At 41.5% G+C, this 19,983-nt stretch overlaps 3 protein-coding genes, 1 long non-coding RNA gene and 2 other non-coding genes across 33 annotated transcripts in view; 4 read left to right on the top strand and 2 right to left on the bottom strand.

Moving 5' to 3' along the window:
- NDUFS1 (NADH:ubiquinone oxidoreductase core subunit S1) overlaps nt 1–5,532 on the bottom strand; it is a 32,754-nt gene extending 27,222 nt beyond the window's left edge. The window contains exons 1-4 of one of the 3 annotated variants that reach the window (XM_077885059.1): nt 5,365–5,532; nt 5,205–5,285; nt 2,539–2,603; nt 1,760–1,851 (exon numbers count right to left, since the gene is read on the bottom strand). In XM_077885059.1, coding sequence (XP_077741185.1) covers nt 1,760–1,851; nt 2,539–2,599 — 153 coding nt within the window. In that variant the 5' untranslated portion in view covers nt 2,600–2,603; nt 5,205–5,285; nt 5,365–5,532. The remainder of the gene's footprint in view (nt 1–1,759; nt 1,852–2,538; nt 2,604–5,204; nt 5,286–5,364) is intronic. The other 2 variants (XM_077885058.1, XM_077885060.1) reach the window with 2 other exon arrangements.
- Nucleotides 5,533–5,580: 48 nt separating this feature from the next.
- Nucleotides 5,581–8,555, top strand: EEF1B2 (eukaryotic translation elongation factor 1 beta 2). Its single transcript, XM_077885061.1, has 7 exons — nt 5,581–5,726; nt 5,962–6,110; nt 6,489–6,611; nt 7,241–7,367; nt 7,636–7,702; nt 8,119–8,244; nt 8,355–8,555. Exons 2-7 carry the CDS (start codon nt 6,031–6,033, stop codon nt 8,507–8,509), a joined length of 678 nt encoding a protein of 225 aa, XP_077741187.1. The 5' UTR covers nt 5,581–5,726; nt 5,962–6,030; the 3' UTR covers nt 8,510–8,555.
- LOC144306306 (small nucleolar RNA SNORD51) lies at nt 7,479–7,556 on the top strand. The gene has a single exon (XR_013373375.1). It is a non-coding gene; the product is annotated as a small nucleolar RNA SNORD51 (small nucleolar RNA).
- On the top strand, nt 7,848–7,980 carry LOC144306307 (small nucleolar RNA SNORA41). The gene has a single exon (XR_013373376.1). It is a non-coding gene; the product is annotated as a small nucleolar RNA SNORA41 (small nucleolar RNA).
- Nucleotides 8,556–9,524: 969 nt separating the features above from the next.
- LOC144306158 (uncharacterized) lies at nt 9,525–18,717 on the top strand. Its single transcript, XR_013373182.1, has 2 exons — nt 9,525–13,439; nt 17,650–18,717. It is a non-coding gene; the product is annotated as an uncharacterized LOC144306158 (long non-coding RNA).
- CMKLR2 (chemerin chemokine-like receptor 2) overlaps nt 17,236–19,983 on the bottom strand; it is a 50,308-nt gene continuing 47,560 nt past the window's right edge. For all 26 annotated transcript variants that reach the window (XM_077885513.1, XM_077885527.1, XM_077885526.1 and 23 more), the window contains one exon: nt 17,236–19,521. In XM_077885513.1, coding sequence (XP_077741639.1) covers nt 18,428–19,495 — 1,068 coding nt within the window. In that variant the 5' untranslated portion in view covers nt 19,496–19,521 and the 3' untranslated portion in view covers nt 17,236–18,427. The remainder of the gene's footprint in view (nt 19,522–19,983) is intronic.

Raw genomic sequence — 19,983 nt, 5'->3', positions numbered from 1 at the left:
GTCCAGCCCTCCTAATTATCACTCCTCCTTCTCGAAGCCTATTCAAATTTCCCCTGGGGTTAGTTCTTCCATCTTTAGCCCTGGCTCTAAAGCAACTTCCTCAATTTCCAATGTTTTAACTACTTAGCAAATGTATGGAGTCTTGCTGTGTGCTAGATACAGAGTGTATAGTAAGTAAGAAGCAAGATCTTTCCTAACCTTCATACTAGCTCACATTGCAGATGATGATTATATCTAACCCCTTATTTGAGCTCTAACCACTTCTCCAAGCTTTAGACTTAAATAGGCATGCATATGTGTAGACAGTTAAAATTCAACCTATTTCTGTCTCCCATGATATATCCCCAAAAAAGCTAACAAAGCCTGAAACCACAAAAATCCCCCTGGTCCTCGTTGTTTCTAAAGGTCTGTCTGTCTACATCTCACTCTCCCTCGATCTATCCTCTCATTTTCATTCCCACTGTTACTATTTTAGGCCTTTCATTTTCTGCTCTACTAGCGCAAGATACTCCTTTGTCCCTCACACCAATCTTGTTATTCTCCAAACCAACATCCTCTACAGTCACTATACTACTACTTAACTGCCATGATACCTATTGATGGGTCAAACTATAAGCTCTTTAGCATGACATATATCTTCTTTCATGACTGGATCTCTCTATCAGAGTAATTTGATTTCCTGTTATCTCATCTTCTACATACAACTTATGTTCCAAAGATACCAAACTATTTGAAGCTTCTTTGTCCAAAGACAAACACTTATCCTTTAAAATCTCTTCAGTGATCACCTGAGATACCCCTAACATCTCTATCACCTCCTCTACCTGGCAAAAATACTCTCCACCAGACCCTGAACATATGTGCTTATTGCTTACATGTCTCTGTGCCTGGCAGACAGTCTAGAAGTGACTGCTAACATGAATAAGAGCATTTTAGCTTTTGACAATTTACAGATAGAATGAAACATCACTTCTCCATGACCAATTGTTAGTTCTGAAGGAATCTGGATAAATTACATATTCAGGGCATGAATTTAAGGACAAACTATCCTTGGGGTGCCTGGGTGGCTCAGTTGGTTAAGCATCTGCCTTCAGCTCAGGTCATGATCCCAGAGTCCTGGGATGGAGCCCCACAGTGGGCTCCCTGCTCAGCGGGGAATTGGCTTCTCCCTCTCCCTCTTCTCCTGGCTTGTGCATGCTCTCTCTCTCAAATAAATAAATAAAACCTGGAGGGAAAAAAAAGAAAAGAACAGACTACCCTCCATTTACCTGCTTTGTAGGACACATTCCTAGAAATATTACTAAAAACTGCGAAGTTACATAAAGTGAAAAGCATCAAGCAGGTTCACAACAAAGATTACCTTTTCCCAAAACTTACCTATATTAACTTATAATTTATTTTTGGTAACTTCAAATTTCTAATAGGTATTTACTTGGAAGGTAGAACTGAACAACAAAATAACTTATAATTCACTATGAAAGTCAGAAACAGATAAATGATAGCTCACTTTGAAATGCCAAGCTTTTATTTTTTTAGTTTTTATTTTTTTTGAAACGCCAAGATTTGAAATCCAACTTATTTTCAGGTAAATTTTATATAATTATAAAAATTTCATATAATTTTTCTATCTATAATTGTATTATGAGCATTTATCAAGGATCTTAAAAACTTTAGATGTAAACAGCCTAAAAGAAATAAACTGGTATTCTTTTAAAAACCAGAACATACGCAAAAATAAAGAATAAGAACATATGCCTACTTGGAGGACGGTAGTTCCTGGTTCCACCATGACAGACTGACCATCAACAAATACTTCAATTAAGTTGCTTGCTGTTGTAGCAGTTGTTCGAACTGACCATCAAAAGTATTGACATGAGAAATAAATTAACAGAGTTAAATTTATTATAGCAGAAGATAATGGATTAATTCTATAATCTACAAGCCTAAAATAGTAAACCTGTAAAATACTGAATTAGACAAAACTTTTCCAGTCCTGAATACCAGATAGAATATGGCTATCCACTTTTAGTGGTAGTTTAAGTTGAAACTTTTAATACTACTAAAAATATGTTCAAGGGAATACCACTTTTCAAAAGCAGCAGGACTGCTTTTTCCATTCTGGCACTGATACGCAGTTTCTACTACTTTCTATTCCATGACACCTTCTATAAACTGTTTAGTTCTATTTTAAAAATTACTCTAGCGGTGCCTGGGTAGCTCAGTCAGTTAAGCAGCCTACTCTTGATTTTGGCTCTGGTCATGATCTCAGGGTTGTGAGATCAAGCCCTCCATCACGCTCCCTGCTCTGTGAGGGAGTCTGCTTGAGAGAGTCTCTCCTTCTGCCCCTCCCCCTGCTTGTATGCTCTCTCTCTAAAATACATAAATCTTAAAAAAAAAAAAATTCTATTCAACTAAGACCATTTGTTTCTATTTTACTTAAAACAAGTTAGAGTTTAGGTCCTTTCAAGAAACATTCCGATAAACCAATCAATTTACAAAGACAGTAACTATAAATGCAAATAAAAATAAAATACTCACCACATCCTTTAGGAGACTTAGAAAGGCCTACTAAGGCCCTTCTTAGAGGTATCCTTAACATATTGCTAAGAATAAAATGAAGAAGAGTTTTATTATCATAGGAAAAAATAAAACCCTAATTACAAACTTTTTGGTAATAACTCCTAAGTTTTAAACACTTCTCACACCTCATTTCATTGAACATTCACAGGTCCTTATGTTTTCCCTCAAATTCTAGAGATGAGAATATTCAGTTCCAGAGAGATTAACTGACTTGTACAATGTTAAGGAGCTATGAAGGAGCAACTAGTATATAAATCTATGTAAATGACAGTTTTGTGTTGTTTTCTTTAACTATCAACAAATGATCAAATGTAAAACACTACTCTATAGTAAGATAAATTCTAAGAATTACAGTGAGCTTACGACTAATACCATGTAAAATAATACCTACCTTTCTGCCTTCATTTCCTACCAATACTCATCCTAACATTCTGTGCTCTAAGCAGCTATCCACTAACTGCTCTTGAGATTCTGAGCTGGCTCACAAATACCAGCCTTTTAAATGTCTGGAGTGCCATTTTCTGTGCTTAATACATTTATCTTATAGATTTGCAATTATATGTCTGTTCTACCCTATTATGGACTTCTTGAATATTTCTGTCTTCAGTGCCTATTTCCAAGGCTGGTACACAGTAAGCTCTAAAACAGTGGTTCTCAAACCAGGGACAGTTTTGTTTCCCAGGGAACATCTGGCAACAGTGGGACCCACTATGGTCACAACTAGGGGAAAGATACTATAGCATCTAGAGGGTAGAGGCCAGGGTGCTGCAAAACATCCTACAAAGCATAGGATGGTCTCCCATAATAAAAGTTTGTTGAATTACTAGAAGAAATTGGAGCGAATTATGTAACACCAATTAAAGATATACATAAGCAGAAAGCAAAGTTATCTGAACATTTAGAGTTTTTATACATTCACTTGATCATAAGGGATCATAAGGGCTAAGTACTGAACTTCTTTTGTCCACTCACTTGATCAAATGGGCTAAGCAACTAAATTATAATTTTTCACTTGAACCTTCTAAAAATGGAAATGTGATAATAATTTATCAACATGACTTTCAAAGGTCAAAAGAGTAGAAGATAGTACCTATATCTAACTTTTAAGCATGAAGTTTCACATACCTATTATAGAAAAGGTATAATTAAAAGCTTCATTAATTCACTTTAGTTAATTCATAAAATTCATTAATTCAGAACTTGTAATACTGAATTTGTACACATGAATTCTAACACCCACTACTGAGTAATTTTTTTGGTAAATCAGAGTTTCTGCTTCCTCACCTATAGATAAGAAAAAAAAAAAAATTCCTAGGCTGTGTTATTAGTAGGAGTGCAATAAATGTCAACTAAATCTGAATTCAATTCAGACAGTACTAGCCACTGAAGATCAAAGTCCTCTTCCTTGGTACTCCCCCTTTGTGTACAGCCCACATTGTGCATATAGCTTTATTATTCCACCTACTAAATTATAGATTAGTAACCAATTTTAGTACCTACTAAAGTGTAAGCTCCTTGAAAAGAAATGGTGCAATTTGGTCATTTCCCTTTTCTGAAGACCTAGCCCTTGTAAAAATACCATCAAATAATCTTACCACCAAGTTCCAAAATGAGTACCATCCGCCTTACTAAATTCTGTCGATGATATAAAGGTAAATCTGAGTTTGCTGAATCAGAGTAATGACAAACTGAAAATCAACAATCAACATTTCATACAACAATGTAAACACTTTATTATTTTGTCTCCAATACAGGAAAAAGGTATTGCCCACTTTAGTTAGGAAATCAACCAGAATTAGGTTGTCTCTTGAAAATCCAGCATCAAACGGAAGAGTGCATTACCCCAATAGATGACAGTTTTCCAAAACTTTCCTTCATCAGCCCATCTTAAATTTCCTAACCTACTCCCCAGGCATATCATCCATTTTATTCTTCTTCGTGGACTCATTTCTAATTTATAACAGACGTAAAATAACTGTCTGCTATAGGAGTTATATCTCAAATCTCTGCCAGAAATTTTCCTGAAAAAGCGCAGGCCTCTGACAGCCTTATAACACCCTGCACCAGGCCATTGGGCGGGGTGGGGGGGGGTGGGGGGGGGAGAGAACGTTCCCTAACGAAACAACTTGGATGTTTATTCATCAGAAACAGTTCACATTTTCAATGCTCTCCAATCATTCTGGAGCACAGCCGGGCCTAATCCACGCTCTTACGGTACATGTTAGAGCCCCACACGGCTGAACAACGTAGCTAGGTCATCTGCAGTGCGACCTTGGGCAAAGGTTTTAAATACCATTTTCCTCAGTTTAACCCACCAGGGAAAGGAATAAAAAAATAACTCAATGGACAAAAATGAAAAAACAACAACAACAAAAATCCCCAGACGCATGGACGGCTGCTAAGGCAACGCCGGCCAACGTCTGGATTATGTGTGTTAACTTGGGAAACCGCTGCCTTGAGGCCTAAGTCACTTGACAGAGTCCTCTCCCGGGAACGTCCTGCGTCTCCCTTGCAGAAGGAAGGTCACTCCCACGCCTGCCTCCGCGCCCGCGGTCCCAGGGCCCCCAGGCTCCCCACCTGCCTTCCGCCCCAAGAGACCGGAGACCGCGGCCAACGGCGCTCACCTGCCGGCCCCGGGGGTCCCGGAGGAGGCGGGCTGGGACGCGGCGCCCAGTCAAGGGCAAGAGGAGGAGGAGTCGCCTGGCCTACAAGAAACCGTCTCGTCAAGAAGTCCACTCCTGTGGCAAGGGCCACCTCAGCCTTCTCCCGCAACCACGACCTCACCTTCTCGGCGGAGCCGCCAAAGCCGCTCTGCAGAACCGCCGCACCTCCCCAGCCCCCTCAGAGGCCCGATTGCTTATTCAACATGGCGTCCTCGGCAAACCTCGCCCGCCGGCCCTGGAGAACGGGAAGCCAGGAGGGACCAGAAACCTCAGATTCGAGAATTTCCCGCTTAGCGCGAGTTCGGCAATTTCCGGCAGCCGGACGGGGGGGCGGGGCGGAGGCGGGAGGCGGGAGGCGGGAGGCGGGAGAGACGGTTGGGAACCGCAGTTCCGCCGGAAGTGGTCGGGCGCCTGAGGCCGAGCGTCTTCGGTCACCTCCGGCGCTTCGAGGGGCGGTTCCTGTAGTGTGCCGGAGCCGCGGAGGTACTAGTTTAAGGAATACTCTTTTTATTAGCTTATTTCTAAACACAAAGAAAGGCCGCTGGATAATTTGTGCGCCGTTCAATGCGGAGCTTCCGAGTTTTACGTGGAGGAATGAGGCTGTTAGAGGACGTTGACCCTTAACCTTTGACCCCGTGCGGCAGAAGGAAACGCCTCCGTCTCTATATAAGGCGTTTTCCGGCCTTTTGCGGCCCTTTTTTCCTCTCCCCCCTCTTAGCGCTGGGCGCCGGGTGCCTCCCCTCTTCTCTTCCTTCGCTGCCGCCCGGTTCTTGGAGCCGCCGACGCTATGGGTTTCGGAGACCTGAAAAGCCCCGCCGGCCTCCAGGTGCTCAACGACTACCTAGCGGACAAGAGCTACATCGAGGGGTGAGGACGGGCCCGGGCTGGAGCCGGGCTGGGCCGGCCACGTGGCGCGGCCTCGGGCGCAGCTGGGGGCCGAGGGCTTCCAAGGGCGCCTTCTTTGCGTTGACTGGATTCAGCCACCTTTTCCGCGTCTTCGCTCGGCCCGTGGACGTAAGCCCGTAGGTCTCCGTCAGAGATGCGAGCTCTGAGGTCCACGACGTGGCAGGGATTCCTCGGGAGAGGGCGGAAAACCAAACACATGGCCCCCGATCTTGAGTTTAGCGTCGAGAATAAATCACCTTAGGTTGCCCAGTGGCAAATGGGCCAGCTCCCAGCGCTCAGCTTGGTGGCCGTGGCGCTTGGCCCCTCCCCTCAGGGCGTGTGTGACTTGCCTCCCCGCAGGTACGTGCCGTCACAAGCGGATGTGGCAGTGTTTGAAGCAGTCTCCGGCCCCCCGCCTGCCGACTTGTATCATGCCCTGCGTTGGTACAATCACATCAAGTCTTACGAGAAGGAAAAGGCCAGGTAAAGTGACCTGTGTGTTTACCTGAAGGACAGAAGGCTTCCTAAGCTTCAGGTCAGGATCTTTCACGTGACAAAATTGGACCCAGGCTACGTGAGTTTTGTTGGGGTGATGTAAGCTGAACTAGCTCTGTGACTTGAGAAGGCCGAGAGACTGAAGTCCTGCATTTTTTCACAGAACACGTAGAACCTGGACCACAGCAATTCAACTTTTCCCCACACTGCCCTGACACTGTGCCCGGACCCTGACCTGGGGGGCCCGCGTCCGGGGTGAGAGGGGTGGCTCATTGATTCAGTCCTTGGCCATTCTTCTGAAACTGCCAACAAGGGTGGAAGTTTGGGGAAGTGGACTCCAGTTCACTAAGAATGGAACTGAGCATACTTAATCTCAAACAGAAATACTCATACTGAAAGAGTAAATCATAGTGAGTATCGAACGTAATGTCTCACATGCTGCTAATGTTTGTTGGGTGAGGAGTTAAACGCACAACAGTATTTACCTGGGAGTGTTTACGGGCAAATTCTTAGTACCTAAGGGCTCTTTGGATAGTGATGGAAACAAGTTCTCGTGTACTGTCTGAGAGTGTACCAGCGTAGTGGTGGTTGAACTTAAGTTTTTTTTTTTTCCCAAGCCTTCCAGGAGTGAAGAAAGCTTTGGGCAAGTATGGCCCTGCTAATGTGGAAGACACCACAGGAAGTGGAGCTACAGATAGTAAAGACGATGATGATATTGATCTCTTCGGATCTGATGACGAGGAGGTATGGCATAAGTTGGTGTGTAGATCGATGAGCTTAATCATAGGCTCTGTGGTGAAATTGCCTGGATTTGAATTCTGGTTTCACCCACTTCATGACTTATAAAAATTCTCACTGGTTATATGATGAATAAAATCAAATCACCATCTTTCGGCTGAGCTCCTGATGGATTTGCTTTTTCTGATAAAACTGGTCTTTGTTGTGATGGATTCACTAGCTTAAAGCTGAGGAACAACTGTCTTTGTGAAACATACTCTATTTTTCTTTATAGGAAAGTGAAGAAGCAAAGAGGCTAAGAGAGGAACGCCTTGCACAGTATGAGTCAAAGAAAGCCAAAAGTAGGTCATTTTTTTAAAATTTGTGCTGCTTTAATTTCATTTCATAATTGAGTAATCTTTTGAAGCTTGATTCCCAAAGTAATTGCCTCCACGTCATTGACTAGTTCAGTATTTAAAAATCTGTATACGTAGTTTTTCATAAAACTTCCACAGCTACTGGTCTGCAGCTGTTCTTACAGTAGCAGTTGTGGCATTCCTCTGTGGGAAAGAAACTGTTATGCAATTAAACACCTCTTTCTTAGCACAACGGAAAGTGGGCATATGAGTAACAAACATAAGTTGTATTCTGTAGTTTTGTTTGAGATGATCCATTAAGAAACATTAAGATTTTAAGGGTGTCTTCAACTAAAGTGAAAAAACATCACTGGGTGTCTGAATAACGTTGGTTGTACCTTTTTACCTTTTTTTTTTTTTAGAACCTGCACTTGTTGCCAAGTCTTCCATATTACTAGATGTGAAACCTTGGGACGATGAGACAGATATGGCAAAATTAGAGGAGTGCGTCCGAAGCATTCAGGCAGATGGCTTGGTCTGGGGCTCTTGTGAGTTCAATCTTTGCTTTTTGAAAGTGACATCTGGAAGCTGCACAGTTAAAATGTTTGCCAATCAATAGGGCTTTGCTAACTAAGATTTTTCTTAATGTTCTTTTCAGCTAAACTAGTTCCAGTGGGATATGGAATTAAAAAACTTCAAATACAGTGTGTAGTGGAAGATGATAAAGTTGGAACAGATATGCTGGAGGAGCGGATCACTGCTTTTGAGGACTATGTGCAGTCCATGGACGTGGCTGCTTTTAATAAGATCTAAAATTACATCGTAGATCATTGTCCTTAAATAAAAGCTTAAAAGACAACCCTTGGCTCTTGACTCTTACATAGGGTAGTTTTTATATTCCATTTTGAAGGAAGAAATTCAATTCAATTCACAAAAAATATAAATTTGGATTAGCATTTTTGTATTTAGCCCAAAAGGGAGGACAAATATCTTTCTAAATACTATGAATTCATATAGTTGTTGAGATTTTATGAATTGATAAATAGAAATGGACTCCATCTTCGTATGTTTTCTGCTGTCCGTGTACAGGAATTTTTTTTTAAAGATTTTTTATTCATCGAGATGCAGAGACACAGGCAGAGGGAGAAGCAGGCACCATGCAGAGAGCCTGACGTGGGACTTGATCCAGGGTCTCCAGGATCACGCCCTGGGCTGCCCAGTGTACAGGAATATTGCTTTTACCATAGTATTGCAAATTTCCCATTTGTTTTATTTTTTTAAGATTTTATTTATTCATGAGAGACACAGGCAGAGGAAGAAGCAGGCTCCATGCAGGGAGCCCGACGCTGGACTCCATCCTGGGTCTCCAGGATCACACCCTGAGCTGAAAGCGGCACTGAACTGCTGAGCCACCCGGGCTGCCCTCATATTTGTTTTAAATAGAAATTAGATAAACTTCACTTGTAGAAACTGTGGATTCAGAATTTCAACTAGATTTTTAGTCCTGTAGGTTTGCAATGGTTCAGACCTTGGGCTTTTTGCAAGGAGTAATAACCTGGGCTGGTTTTCCTTGATGGGAATATTAGGGAGTACCTTAATGATGAAAAATGGGTCTATACATGTAAAATGTGTAAGACACTACTGGCCACAGTGAATGTCCTTCGTTGGCTGGAAATAGTTAGATGGCCCAATGACTGAAGTAATTTGTAGTTATCTAGGATCTTCAAGTTGAGTGTTTCTCCATACCGAAAAACCACACAATTAAAAATCCTACTTGAGGGCAGCCCGGGTGGCTCAGCGGTTTAGCGCCGTCTCCAGCCCAGGTTGTAATCCTGGAGACCCAGGATGGAGTCCCACGTGGGGATCCCTGCATGGAGCCTGCTTTTCCCTCTGCCTCTCTCCGTCTCTCACGAATAAAAGTCTTTAAAAAAATAAAAATCCTACTTGAGAGCCGCAATAGGTATGGAACGGGGTGTGTGACCTCACTAATGGACACCAAAGCCCAAAGGAGGGAAGTAAAGGAAGGATTCCCAAAGTTTGTTAAAAATTAACCATTTGTCAAGGCAAATTTTGAAAATTAAACATCATGCCGTGTTTACTGTAAAGGGAGAAATCTGTTTTAAGATTTTTTATCAGAGCACAAGGAGGAAGAGGCTTACCACTGAGCAGAAGGCCCAATGATGGGCCTGATCCCAGGACTCTAGGATCATGACCTGAGCCAAAGGCAGATGCCCAACTGACTGAGCCACCCAGGTGTCTCCCAATTTTTTTTTTTTTTCTAAAGGTTTTATTTGATGAAGTACAAGCAGGGATGCTTGGGTGGCTCAGCGGTTAAGTGCCTGCCTTCAGCCCACAGGGCGTAATCCTGGAGTCCCAGGATCAAGTCCCACATCAGGCTCCCTGCATGGAGCCTGCTTCTCCTTCTGCCTATGTCTGCCTCTCTCTGTGTCTCTCAAGAATAAATTAAAATCTTTTAAAAAAAACACACACGTAAGCAGGGGGAGCGGCTGAGGGAGAAGCAGACCCTGCTGAGTAGGGAGCCTGTTGTGGGACTCCATCCCAGGACTCCAGGGTTGTCACTGAGCCAAAGGCAGATGCTTAACTGAGCCATCCAGGTGCCCCTAATTTTTTTAAGATTTTATTTATTCATGACAGGCAGAGACAGGCGGAGGGAGAAGCAGGCTCCCTATGGGGAGCCTGATGTAGGATTCTATTCCAGAACCCTGGGATCATAACCTTAGCCAAAGGAAGATGCTCAACTAGCTACCCAGGTGCTCTGAGGCACCCCTAAATTTTTTTGAGAGAGCACAAGCAGTGGGGAGGGGCAGAGGGAGAAACAGACTCCCCATTGAGCAAGGAGCCCCACATGGGCCTTGATCCCAGGACCCTGTAATGACTGAGCCAAAGGCATTTGCTTAACCAATTGAGCCACTCGAGTGCCCTGATGGAGAGCTTGTTTTGTGTTTTTGATAATGATTTTTCAGTAGCACTGTGTCATGGGAAGGAGGTTGTACAGGTAATTGATTCCAAAGCTGTGGTTCATAAGCCTGGCTTGTGTGGAGGTGAGGACTGAGTGGGACATTTTACTTGTATTTGGATATCAGAACCTACTGGAGTAAAGGGTCTTCAATAAAAAAGGAGTGTTGCAGGTAAGTAGGTGAAGGCAGCTTTTGTTTTTAAGTAGTCTCCACACCAAAGTGTGGAATGCAATGAAAGTCTTCAACTCAAGACCCTAGATCAAGATCTAAGCCAAAATGAAGGTTGGAGGCTTAACTCATTGAGCCACTCAGGCACCTCGGGAATTAATGACTTCTAAAAGTCTTATTTTGTGTTCTCAGATTAATCTGTAGACCAGAGATTAAATGATTTGTTTGAGATCAGAATTTTCCTAGCCAAACCAGGCAGTGCTATTCTTTTCCTCTCAATCTGATTTTCTTTATTTGGGAGACAACCCTAAATATGGGAAATTGTTTAGATTCTAAAGAAATATATTTAATCAGTACACCGATTTTGAAGGAAGAAATACGTAGGTACCTATAGTAGGTACCGATGACAACGTTCATCTTCACTAAGCAGTGTTTACAACGTCATGAGAAAATTTCCAGTTGTCAGTGTCATGTGAGCCAGCAGAGGGCAGCACTTCACTTTCTGTAGAACCAGAGCCTAAGGATTCTGGAAATGTTGCCATGGAAAGATGGAGAGGTAGCAACCAGCGAATAGTAGCCCCAAATCATACACAATCATCATGTTAAAGGGATTGGGCACTAAACAGCTGGAAGAAGTATTAACAAAATGATAAAAACTAATGATTAAAAATACGGTTAAAAGTAAAAGGAGTAAAAAAAATTTAGAGTGGATGTTTCAAACCACAGCTGTCTTGTAAATCTTAAAATGATAAATGAAGCATGTGACTTTAAGAATCTTGACCCCACAGCCTCACATAAATATATTTGGTGATACCTTTTAATTTTATTTTTTTTCTTTTAATTTTATATTAAAAAATAGATAATACAGTAACACAGTTCAAAGCAAGAAGTTAAACAGTGAAGTCTCTGCCCTCCCTACCCTAGGCCTCCTGTTTCCCTACATAAAAGCAACCAACGTCAATAGATTCTTAGGTCTTTCCCAACTAGTGTGAGATCATGGATGGAGTAATTGTAGCATACAATGAAAACTGTTTTGTACCTTTTATTTTGTCCATGAAAAACAGACTTGGATGTCTTAGAAATTATATCTTGAATATTCCATGTCAGTACTTATAAAGCGTTCTCATTTTCTAACAATTACATAATCCATTATCTCATATCTTATTTAACCATTCTATTTATTGGAGCTTCAGATTGCCTTTTGGTTTTCTGCTGTTCTAAGCAATGCTCACATTTGCATGTATACTGAATAACTTGTTTTCGAACCAATGGGCTCAGAAAGCCTAGGTAGACATAGAGAAAGATTTTTTGGTTTGTGTTGGGCTTTGGAGTATTAAGAAAAGATAAAAGGCCACCTCTTTTTTGTATGCCTCATAAGTGATTACAGTCCCTCAGACTGCAGTTATTTTTCATATTTGGCATCCATAACACAAGGCTGGGAACAGTGTGGGAATTAAAAATGATTCATTCAGTGTCACTATGTTAGATGCTATAAAAATACAAAAGAGTCAAGAAAATTACGATAGGGTGGTGGCTCAAACACACATAAAATTGTTAAAAATTAGTCATTTTGTGATTAAGCAAGTAATCCAAAAGTACAGAGCGTTAGGGAAGGCTAGAATTGAAGAAAAAAAATTTTGGAGAAGCTGGGAATTGAGCTGGATGGACCTCGATCAGTGATTTGTTTAAATAAAAAAAACAGTATTTCAGGAGGGGATTTAAAAGGCAGGAATAAGAATAGACAAAGAGACATTTATGAGGCAATTAGATGTATTGTGCTGGATTTTGCAGTGTCTGTTTGGGATTAGATAGGGTGGGGCCAGGTTGCACACCCAGGCCGGCTCCTTCTGTGAGGGCAGTGTGGGAGGTGGGGGACAGCCTTGAAGGTTTCAGAGCCAGAGAATGACAAAGGCAGACAGCTCTGACCTGGAGGTGGTGTGGATGGAAGCATGCAAATAAAAGGACTGTTAGAATCCTAACATGAATGGAAACTGCTAAATTATGGCATATGTACTCCATGAAATATTTTATAAACAATATAATTAAAAAGTGACAGACTATAGCAATATTGAAAAATGTTGGAGTTTTTTCCCTATTATGAAGAGATAAGCTTATGGACAAAGACAAATACAAAAGGAGTTGCATTCATGTTTTGGGATCTATGTGTATTTTTTTTTTCACCCAAACAAGTACAATTTGGCAATGGCAATTATTGTCCTTAGAAGAAAAAAAAAATACATGCCTCATACACAGTCCTTTTGTTGTTGTTGTTGTTAAGATTTCATTTATTTATTCGTGAGAGACACAGAGAGAGGAGCAGAGACATAGGCAGAGGGAGAAGCAGGCTCCCTATGGGGAGCCCGATGAGGAACTCAGTCCTGGGACCCCGGGATCATGACCTGAGCCAAAGGCAGACGCTCAAACACTGAGCCACCCAGGTACCCCCACACTGTCCATTTTGAACCCCATTATAAGCTATGAGATAAATAAAGCAGACACTGTTATCACCATTTATAGATGAGGAATCTAAACTCTGAAAGATGACTTGCCCGATGATTCACCTAGTGAGAGGAACTGAAACCCACGTCCTTGGCCAGGTAATGTGTTGGCAATTGAATGAAGAAACTTCTTCATCCGTGCTTTTAGACGATTTAATCCTATTTCATCGATGTAACCCTTGCTTCATACCCTCAATTAGTGAGAGTGAGAAGATAGAGTCACCTAAGGGTAAATTTAAAATGGAAATTGAGACAGATAAACACATTCATTACATGCCCTGTATGGATGATAATAGTTGCATTTAAGAAATGCCCCAAATGAGCATCTGTTGTTCAGAATGCCATTGGCCTGCATAGCTTTTAATAAAGTAAAAACCAAAGGAAAATGTAATGGACTTCTTAAATTCATTCCCAAAAGAACTGTTATATGTAAGAATACTGAAGAACTAGGGATTACTATTCAAGCCAGACACCAACTTGTGAATCTTCTAATCTTCTATCCTCACTCCATCCTAGAAAATGGGACCTTTCTTTTTCTTTTTTTTCACTACATTTCTGTTCATAATCTGTGTTTGTCTGTACATTTGCCCTTATTTCCTCATCTGCACTTGTTAAATTGTAGTCATTCTTCGAGATGCACTTCAAATACATCTTCCAAGAAATATTTTATTCTGCTTCTTGCCCTTTGCAACCTCCAGGCACATATTCTTGGATAGCACTTATAGAGACAGAGAGGCAGAGACACAAGCAGAGAGAGAAGCAGGCTCCATGCAGGGAGCCTGATGTGGGACATGATCCCGGGTCTCTAGGATCACACCCTGGAACAAAGGCAGGCACTTAACCGCTGAGCCACCCAGGCGACCTTTTTTTTTTTTTTTTTTAAGATTTTATTTATTTAAAAAAAAAGATTTTATTTATTCATGAGAAATATATATATAGAGAGAAACAGAGACACAGGCAGAGGGAGAAGCAGTCTCCATGCAGGGACCCCGATGTGGGACTCGATCCCGGGTCTCCAGGATCACGTCCTGGGCTGAAGGTGGCACCAAACCACTGAGCCACCCAGGCTGCCCTACTATCTCGTTTTAAAGTTTGCTGTGTAGTTCCCTTATTGTTCCTATGAAATTTTGCATTCATCCAAGAGGAGAGGATTTAACATTTACTAGGTCAGAAGATGCCAAGAATTTCACGGATGAATACCAGCTAATATTGATCAAGTTATTTCGAAAGCTAAGTACTCCTCTAAGTGCTTTACCACATCGCCTCATTTAATTTCTACAACAGCCCCATGTAGCAGGTCCTACTATTCTTATCCTTGCAAATGGGAGAGACAGGTCTAGAAAATTGAATTTATTTAGCCAATGGCAGAGCCCTGTTTTTTTTTTTTTTTTTTAAGATTTTATTTATATATTAGAGACACGGGGAGAGAGAGACAGAGACAGAGACAAAGACAGAGGGAGACGCAGGCTCCTTGCAAGGAGCCCGACCCCGGACTCGATCCCAGGTTTCCAGGATCAGACCCTGGGCTGAAGGTGGCGCTAAGCCGCTGAGCGACCCGGGCTGCCCAATTTAGCAAATGGCAGAGCCCTATGATGTGTTGGAGCCTTAATTCAAACTCAGATGTCCTGAGACATCTAACATCTGGAACTTGCCCTCTTTAAAGAGCTGCTTTCCATTGAAGATGCAGGTCTATCTCATCATGTCTGTGCCCCAGTCCCTGAGAGCCTGGGATTCTTTGCTCTCCTGCCAGCCGGGCACTGAGCTCCCTCACTTCCTTTCCTAATTGCTCCAATGCCTGACCTGTCCTCTAGCCTCTGTCCTTATACTCATTCATCCTGCTCTTAATCATAAGACCCCTGGAAAGCCCCACTCACCAGATTCCAACTGCCAAGGGTGGAGACTTAAGAGTCCCCAGTCCTAGGTCCAATGCTACTCTTTGGATCTTCCCTCAAACTGAGAATTAAACATTAACTCCTGTCTCTGCCCATAAGTACTTGTACTGGTTGCTACTTTTCAGTAGCAGATTTCTATTACATCCCCACTATCAACTATTTTAAAAACCACTGAAACTAGGGATTTTAGCCCAAGGTCTAAGGACTCTCTGATATTTTATTTAAAGCATGCTTAAAAAAAAAAAGCATGTTTCTAGAGAGGAGTCGCATCACATGCAACTCACGTCTTGATCTTGGGGTTGTGAGTTTGAGCTCCACTTTTGGGCATAGAAACTGCTTTAAAAAAAAACATATTTGTAGGGAAAGGACTTGTAACTTTCCTTAGATTTTTTTTTAAATTTTATTTATTTATGATAGGCACACAGTGAGAGAGAGAGAGAGAGGCAGAGACATAGGCAGAGGGAGAAGCAGGCTCCATGCACCGGGAGCCTGACGTGGGATTCAATCCTGGGTCTCCAGAATCACGCCCTGGGCCAAAGGCAGGCGCTAAACCGCTGCGCCACCCAGGGATCCCCCTTTCCTTAGATTCTCAAATGAATTCAAGTTCTCTAAGACCTTTGTAAACCGTCTGTAAAGCATTTCTTTTTGGAGATTCCACTCCTCATATCAAACATTAATACATACTGAAAGCCCATCTTAAATATAAGTTTTTATATAATTATGTAATATTTCATTTGACTAATTGACATAAAGGTATATTTTATAGATGTGTAATGAAGTACTTACTAATTCTGACTTTTAAAGTTTCCCTTTTTTGTATTCTAGAGCCAATCATTTTTTTAAAGATCTCAAATATTTTCATAGGCCCTTGGTAAGCTCCTGCTTACTAGGTGGTAACACCACCTCCTCCATCGTTTTCTTCTGCCCTTGGTTGCTTAATCCCCTTCCTGCTCCTCGGCCTTCCACTTTCTCCCACAGCCTTGACAATCTCTCCATTTGCTGAAACTAAGGATGAGCCTGAGGAATTCTCTTTGTCTTCAATCCTCCAGCTTTTCTCCTGATCCTGGGAAATCAGGGCTTGTCCCTTGAAGGTGACGAGGAACCCAGAGTGGAATATTTGAAACCCCAATGTTAGAGGGGACAGACACTCACAATGAGCCTTTCTCTTCATGAATTCCCTCCATACTGGTATGGCACAAATCAAGAAATTTGGGAATTACATAAGTTTGGGATATGCTGTGTTATGCCACATATTTGGGGGGAATAACTTCCAAAACTAGATCTGATTTTTGCATGGGCTACCAGTAAAGAACATAGACATAAGTGATCCAAGATTATCATTTCCAAAAGCTGAAAGATGAAAGAAAAAAGGATACTGACTCAAGAAATAACACAGCTCCCCTCCCAACTTTCAAAATTAAAATCAACAAATTATGGAAAATTAAATGTTTTTTAAAATTACAGTGAGTAGCAGAGTCTGTAGTCATAAAAGATAAAGGTACCAGCAGAGACAAGGGACAGGAACAGGATTTTAGGAAACCCCAAAAGCAAGAAACCCCAATGTTTCTTCCCTTCTGTACCGGGGGTTATCTCTTCTCTCCGAACAATCTACACTTTCCTTGGCTTTCTTATGGCACTGACTACTGTCCATCTCATTTTAGCATTGTTTTTATGCAGGTTTAATCTCTAGACTTTCTAAACCATTAAGTGCCGTATGCATCTGTATACCCCTTAGACACTCGTCTATTTGCTAAAGGAATAAATGAATATGAGCAGCCCAGGTGGCTCAGCGGTTTAGCGCCACCTTCAGCCCGGGATCGAGTCCCATGTCGGGCTCCCTGCATGGAGCCTACTTCTCCCTCTGCCTGTGTCTCTGCCTCTCTCTCTGTGTGTGTCTCTCATGAATAAATAAATAAAATCTTAAAAAAAAAAAAAGGAATAAATGAATAGAAGTCAAAATACCACTACAGTCTAAAATGCAACAGACCTGCACTATGAAGAGGTTACTGACTTAAAAGTATACTTTATTGGTCTTGTACTGGTGTCTACATCAATATAGTTATAGGAATAGAAGATAGAAATATATCAATGCCATACATGCTTTCTTTTTCTGAAATCATTCTGAGATTGGGCTGGCCTATCTACTATCTAGATGTCAGTGTTTTATGTTTACAGCAATCTTATACATACTTGCACGTACCCAGAATTTTCCAAAAACAGTATTTATAATGATATCATGAAGGATTAAAGATAGGAGCATATCTCCATTGGCTCCATTGGTGGGGTCTACGTCACCTCCCCTTGAACCTGAGCTGGCCCGTGACCGCTTTGACCAAGAGAGTACAGTGGATGTTATACTGTGTCAGGGGCAGGCATAGGCCTTAAGAGTACTAAAAATGTCCACTTTGGTCTCCTAGAGACTTAAACTGCCATATAAGAAGTCTGGCTACCCTGAGCTGCCATACTGGAAGAGCTGTGTGAAGAAAAAAAAAGAGAAGGGATAGTAAGGCAGAGGAGACAAGCTGTTCCAAAACCCAAGCCGTTTGGGTCATCCCAGTCCAGCTGATGCTTCAGACCTTATGAAGCAGAGAGATGAACCTCCCTTCTGTGCCTTGTTTGAATTTCTGACTCAGAATTGTGAAATATTATAATAATGCATTGTCATTCTAAGCAACTAGATTCTGGGACACTTCATTAAGCATTAATAGTTCATTAATAGTTCACAATGTTTTAAACTACCATAACCAACTATTACTTTAATTTATAAATGTATATACATAGATTTCATGAAATAAAGAAATTAAGTACATGTTGCATTTTAAAAATATATCTAATAGGTTACTAGTGCAAAATTAAAGTGAGCTTTGGCACGTATGTTAACATTCTTGAATTAATCATATATTTAGCATTAAGATTTAAGACTTCAAAGTCATTAAGATTAAAAAAATAATAGCTGATACTGCGTCAACAGTAGGGACTAATCCACAATGGTGTAATTAGCAAGAGTGATAGATAATTTGCAGGCGAACAAATGAAGATCTTTCCTAAGTTCTATACCCACACAAAAATGTAATGTCACTAAACTGATTAACAAACAGAGATTGTTGGTACTGTCCCTTGGAACCAAATAACCTGAAAGCATTTGTCAGGGAACCCACACAAAAACCTTATACTGATTTGTGGAAGAATAATAATTCACTGAGCTGTTTCCAGGAGACACAGGTTCTTGGTCTCAGAGTTCCTGAGCTGTTCACTCACTGTGCCAGAACAGCTGACCTCCCACAGTGTGTGCTTTAGTATTTCAGCAACTGAGGCCCGGAAGCGAGTTTGGAACTTCTTACTAATTAGGACATAAAGAATGGGGTTCAAACAACTATTAAGGAATGCCAAGCCAGTGGAGAGGGGGATGCCGGCCTGAAGCACCTGGTGGAAATGGCTATTGTGGTGGATTGTGAGCTCCCAAATGTTAAACAGGTGATAAGGAGTCCAGCAAATCAAAAAGGCCATGACCACAGCTAGGATGGTCCAGAAATGCTTACTGGAGACCAGGATGCTTCGCTTCCTCACCTTGAAGATGAGACACAAGTAGCAAATGCTCATTGCTAGCAAGGGGAAGAGGTACCCAACAATAAATTTCACCCAGGTCAGAACATGGTGCCTCATCAAGGTAAGGTCAGGATCATGCTCATGGAAATTGTTATAACAAAGAGTGTGGTTATCGAACTCCAGAGTGTCCCGGAAGTATAGCGCAGGACCACCCATTAGAGAGGCCAAAAACCAAATGAATATAATAACAATCAGGGAGTTCTTCAGGGTTCGGTGTCGATGAGATACGACAGGATGGATCAAGTGGATATAGCGGTCCAGGCTGATCACTGTAAGGAAAAACACACTAGCAAACATGTTCAACTGGGCAATAAAGGAATTGGCCTTGCACAGCCAGATGCCAAAGGGCCAGTGGAAATTCATGGCCACATAGGAGATGTACAGAGGTAGGAAGAGAAGAAAAATGAAATCTGCAATAGCCAGATTGAGGAACCAGAGAGTGGTGACCGTCTTCTTCCACTTGAACCCCGTGAACCAAATGACAATGGCATTTCCTGGAATGCCCAGAATAAATGCTAAACAGTATAACACCAGGGAGACCCAATGAACTGCTCCCACGTGGCCTTTCTCCTCCAAATCAGACTCCGAGGAGTAATATTCCAGAGTATAGGAATAGTTCTCGAACTCTTCAAATAATCTTTCCTCTAGATCTTCCATGACTTGTCAAGTGGAGAATGAGATATCTATAGAAGCAAATTTAAAAAGAAAGAAAACAACTTTTAAAAGAAGAGGAAACATTTGGTGAATAAAACACATGTGGATAAAAATACTTCATCTGATGTACTGGATGTAGATAGTATAATTTTTGGTAAGGTTTTTTATTATATTCTAGGCATCCACATCTTGGTGTACCTCAGTTTTGCTCTCATTACTCTCAAATCCAGGAGAGCTCATTTTTGCAAAGTATTCAGTAAGTGCTGAATTAAACCGATTGACTCTACAGGTACAATTCCACTATCTGTAATGCTAAAGACCTGACTAGAGAAAATCTAAGATTCAATAGGCATTTAGTAGGCTCTGACTCTGCATTATTATTTTATGGAAGATACAAAAGAAAACAGGTGAATACTTAGGTGGTGATGATTCAAAGCCTTTCAAAGTCAGTTATACCGTGACTTCCTGAGCTCTAGATGAGAGTTCCCACT

The sequence above is a fragment of the Canis aureus genome, chromosome 36 (assembly GCF_053574225.1).
Source record: "Canis aureus isolate CA01 chromosome 36, VMU_Caureus_v.1.0, whole genome shotgun sequence".
NCBI classification, from domain to species: Eukaryota; Metazoa; Chordata; class Mammalia; order Carnivora; family Canidae; genus Canis; species Canis aureus.
The sequence above is the reverse complement of the archived record's forward strand: the minus strand, read 5'-3'. Positions and strand labels throughout refer to the sequence as shown.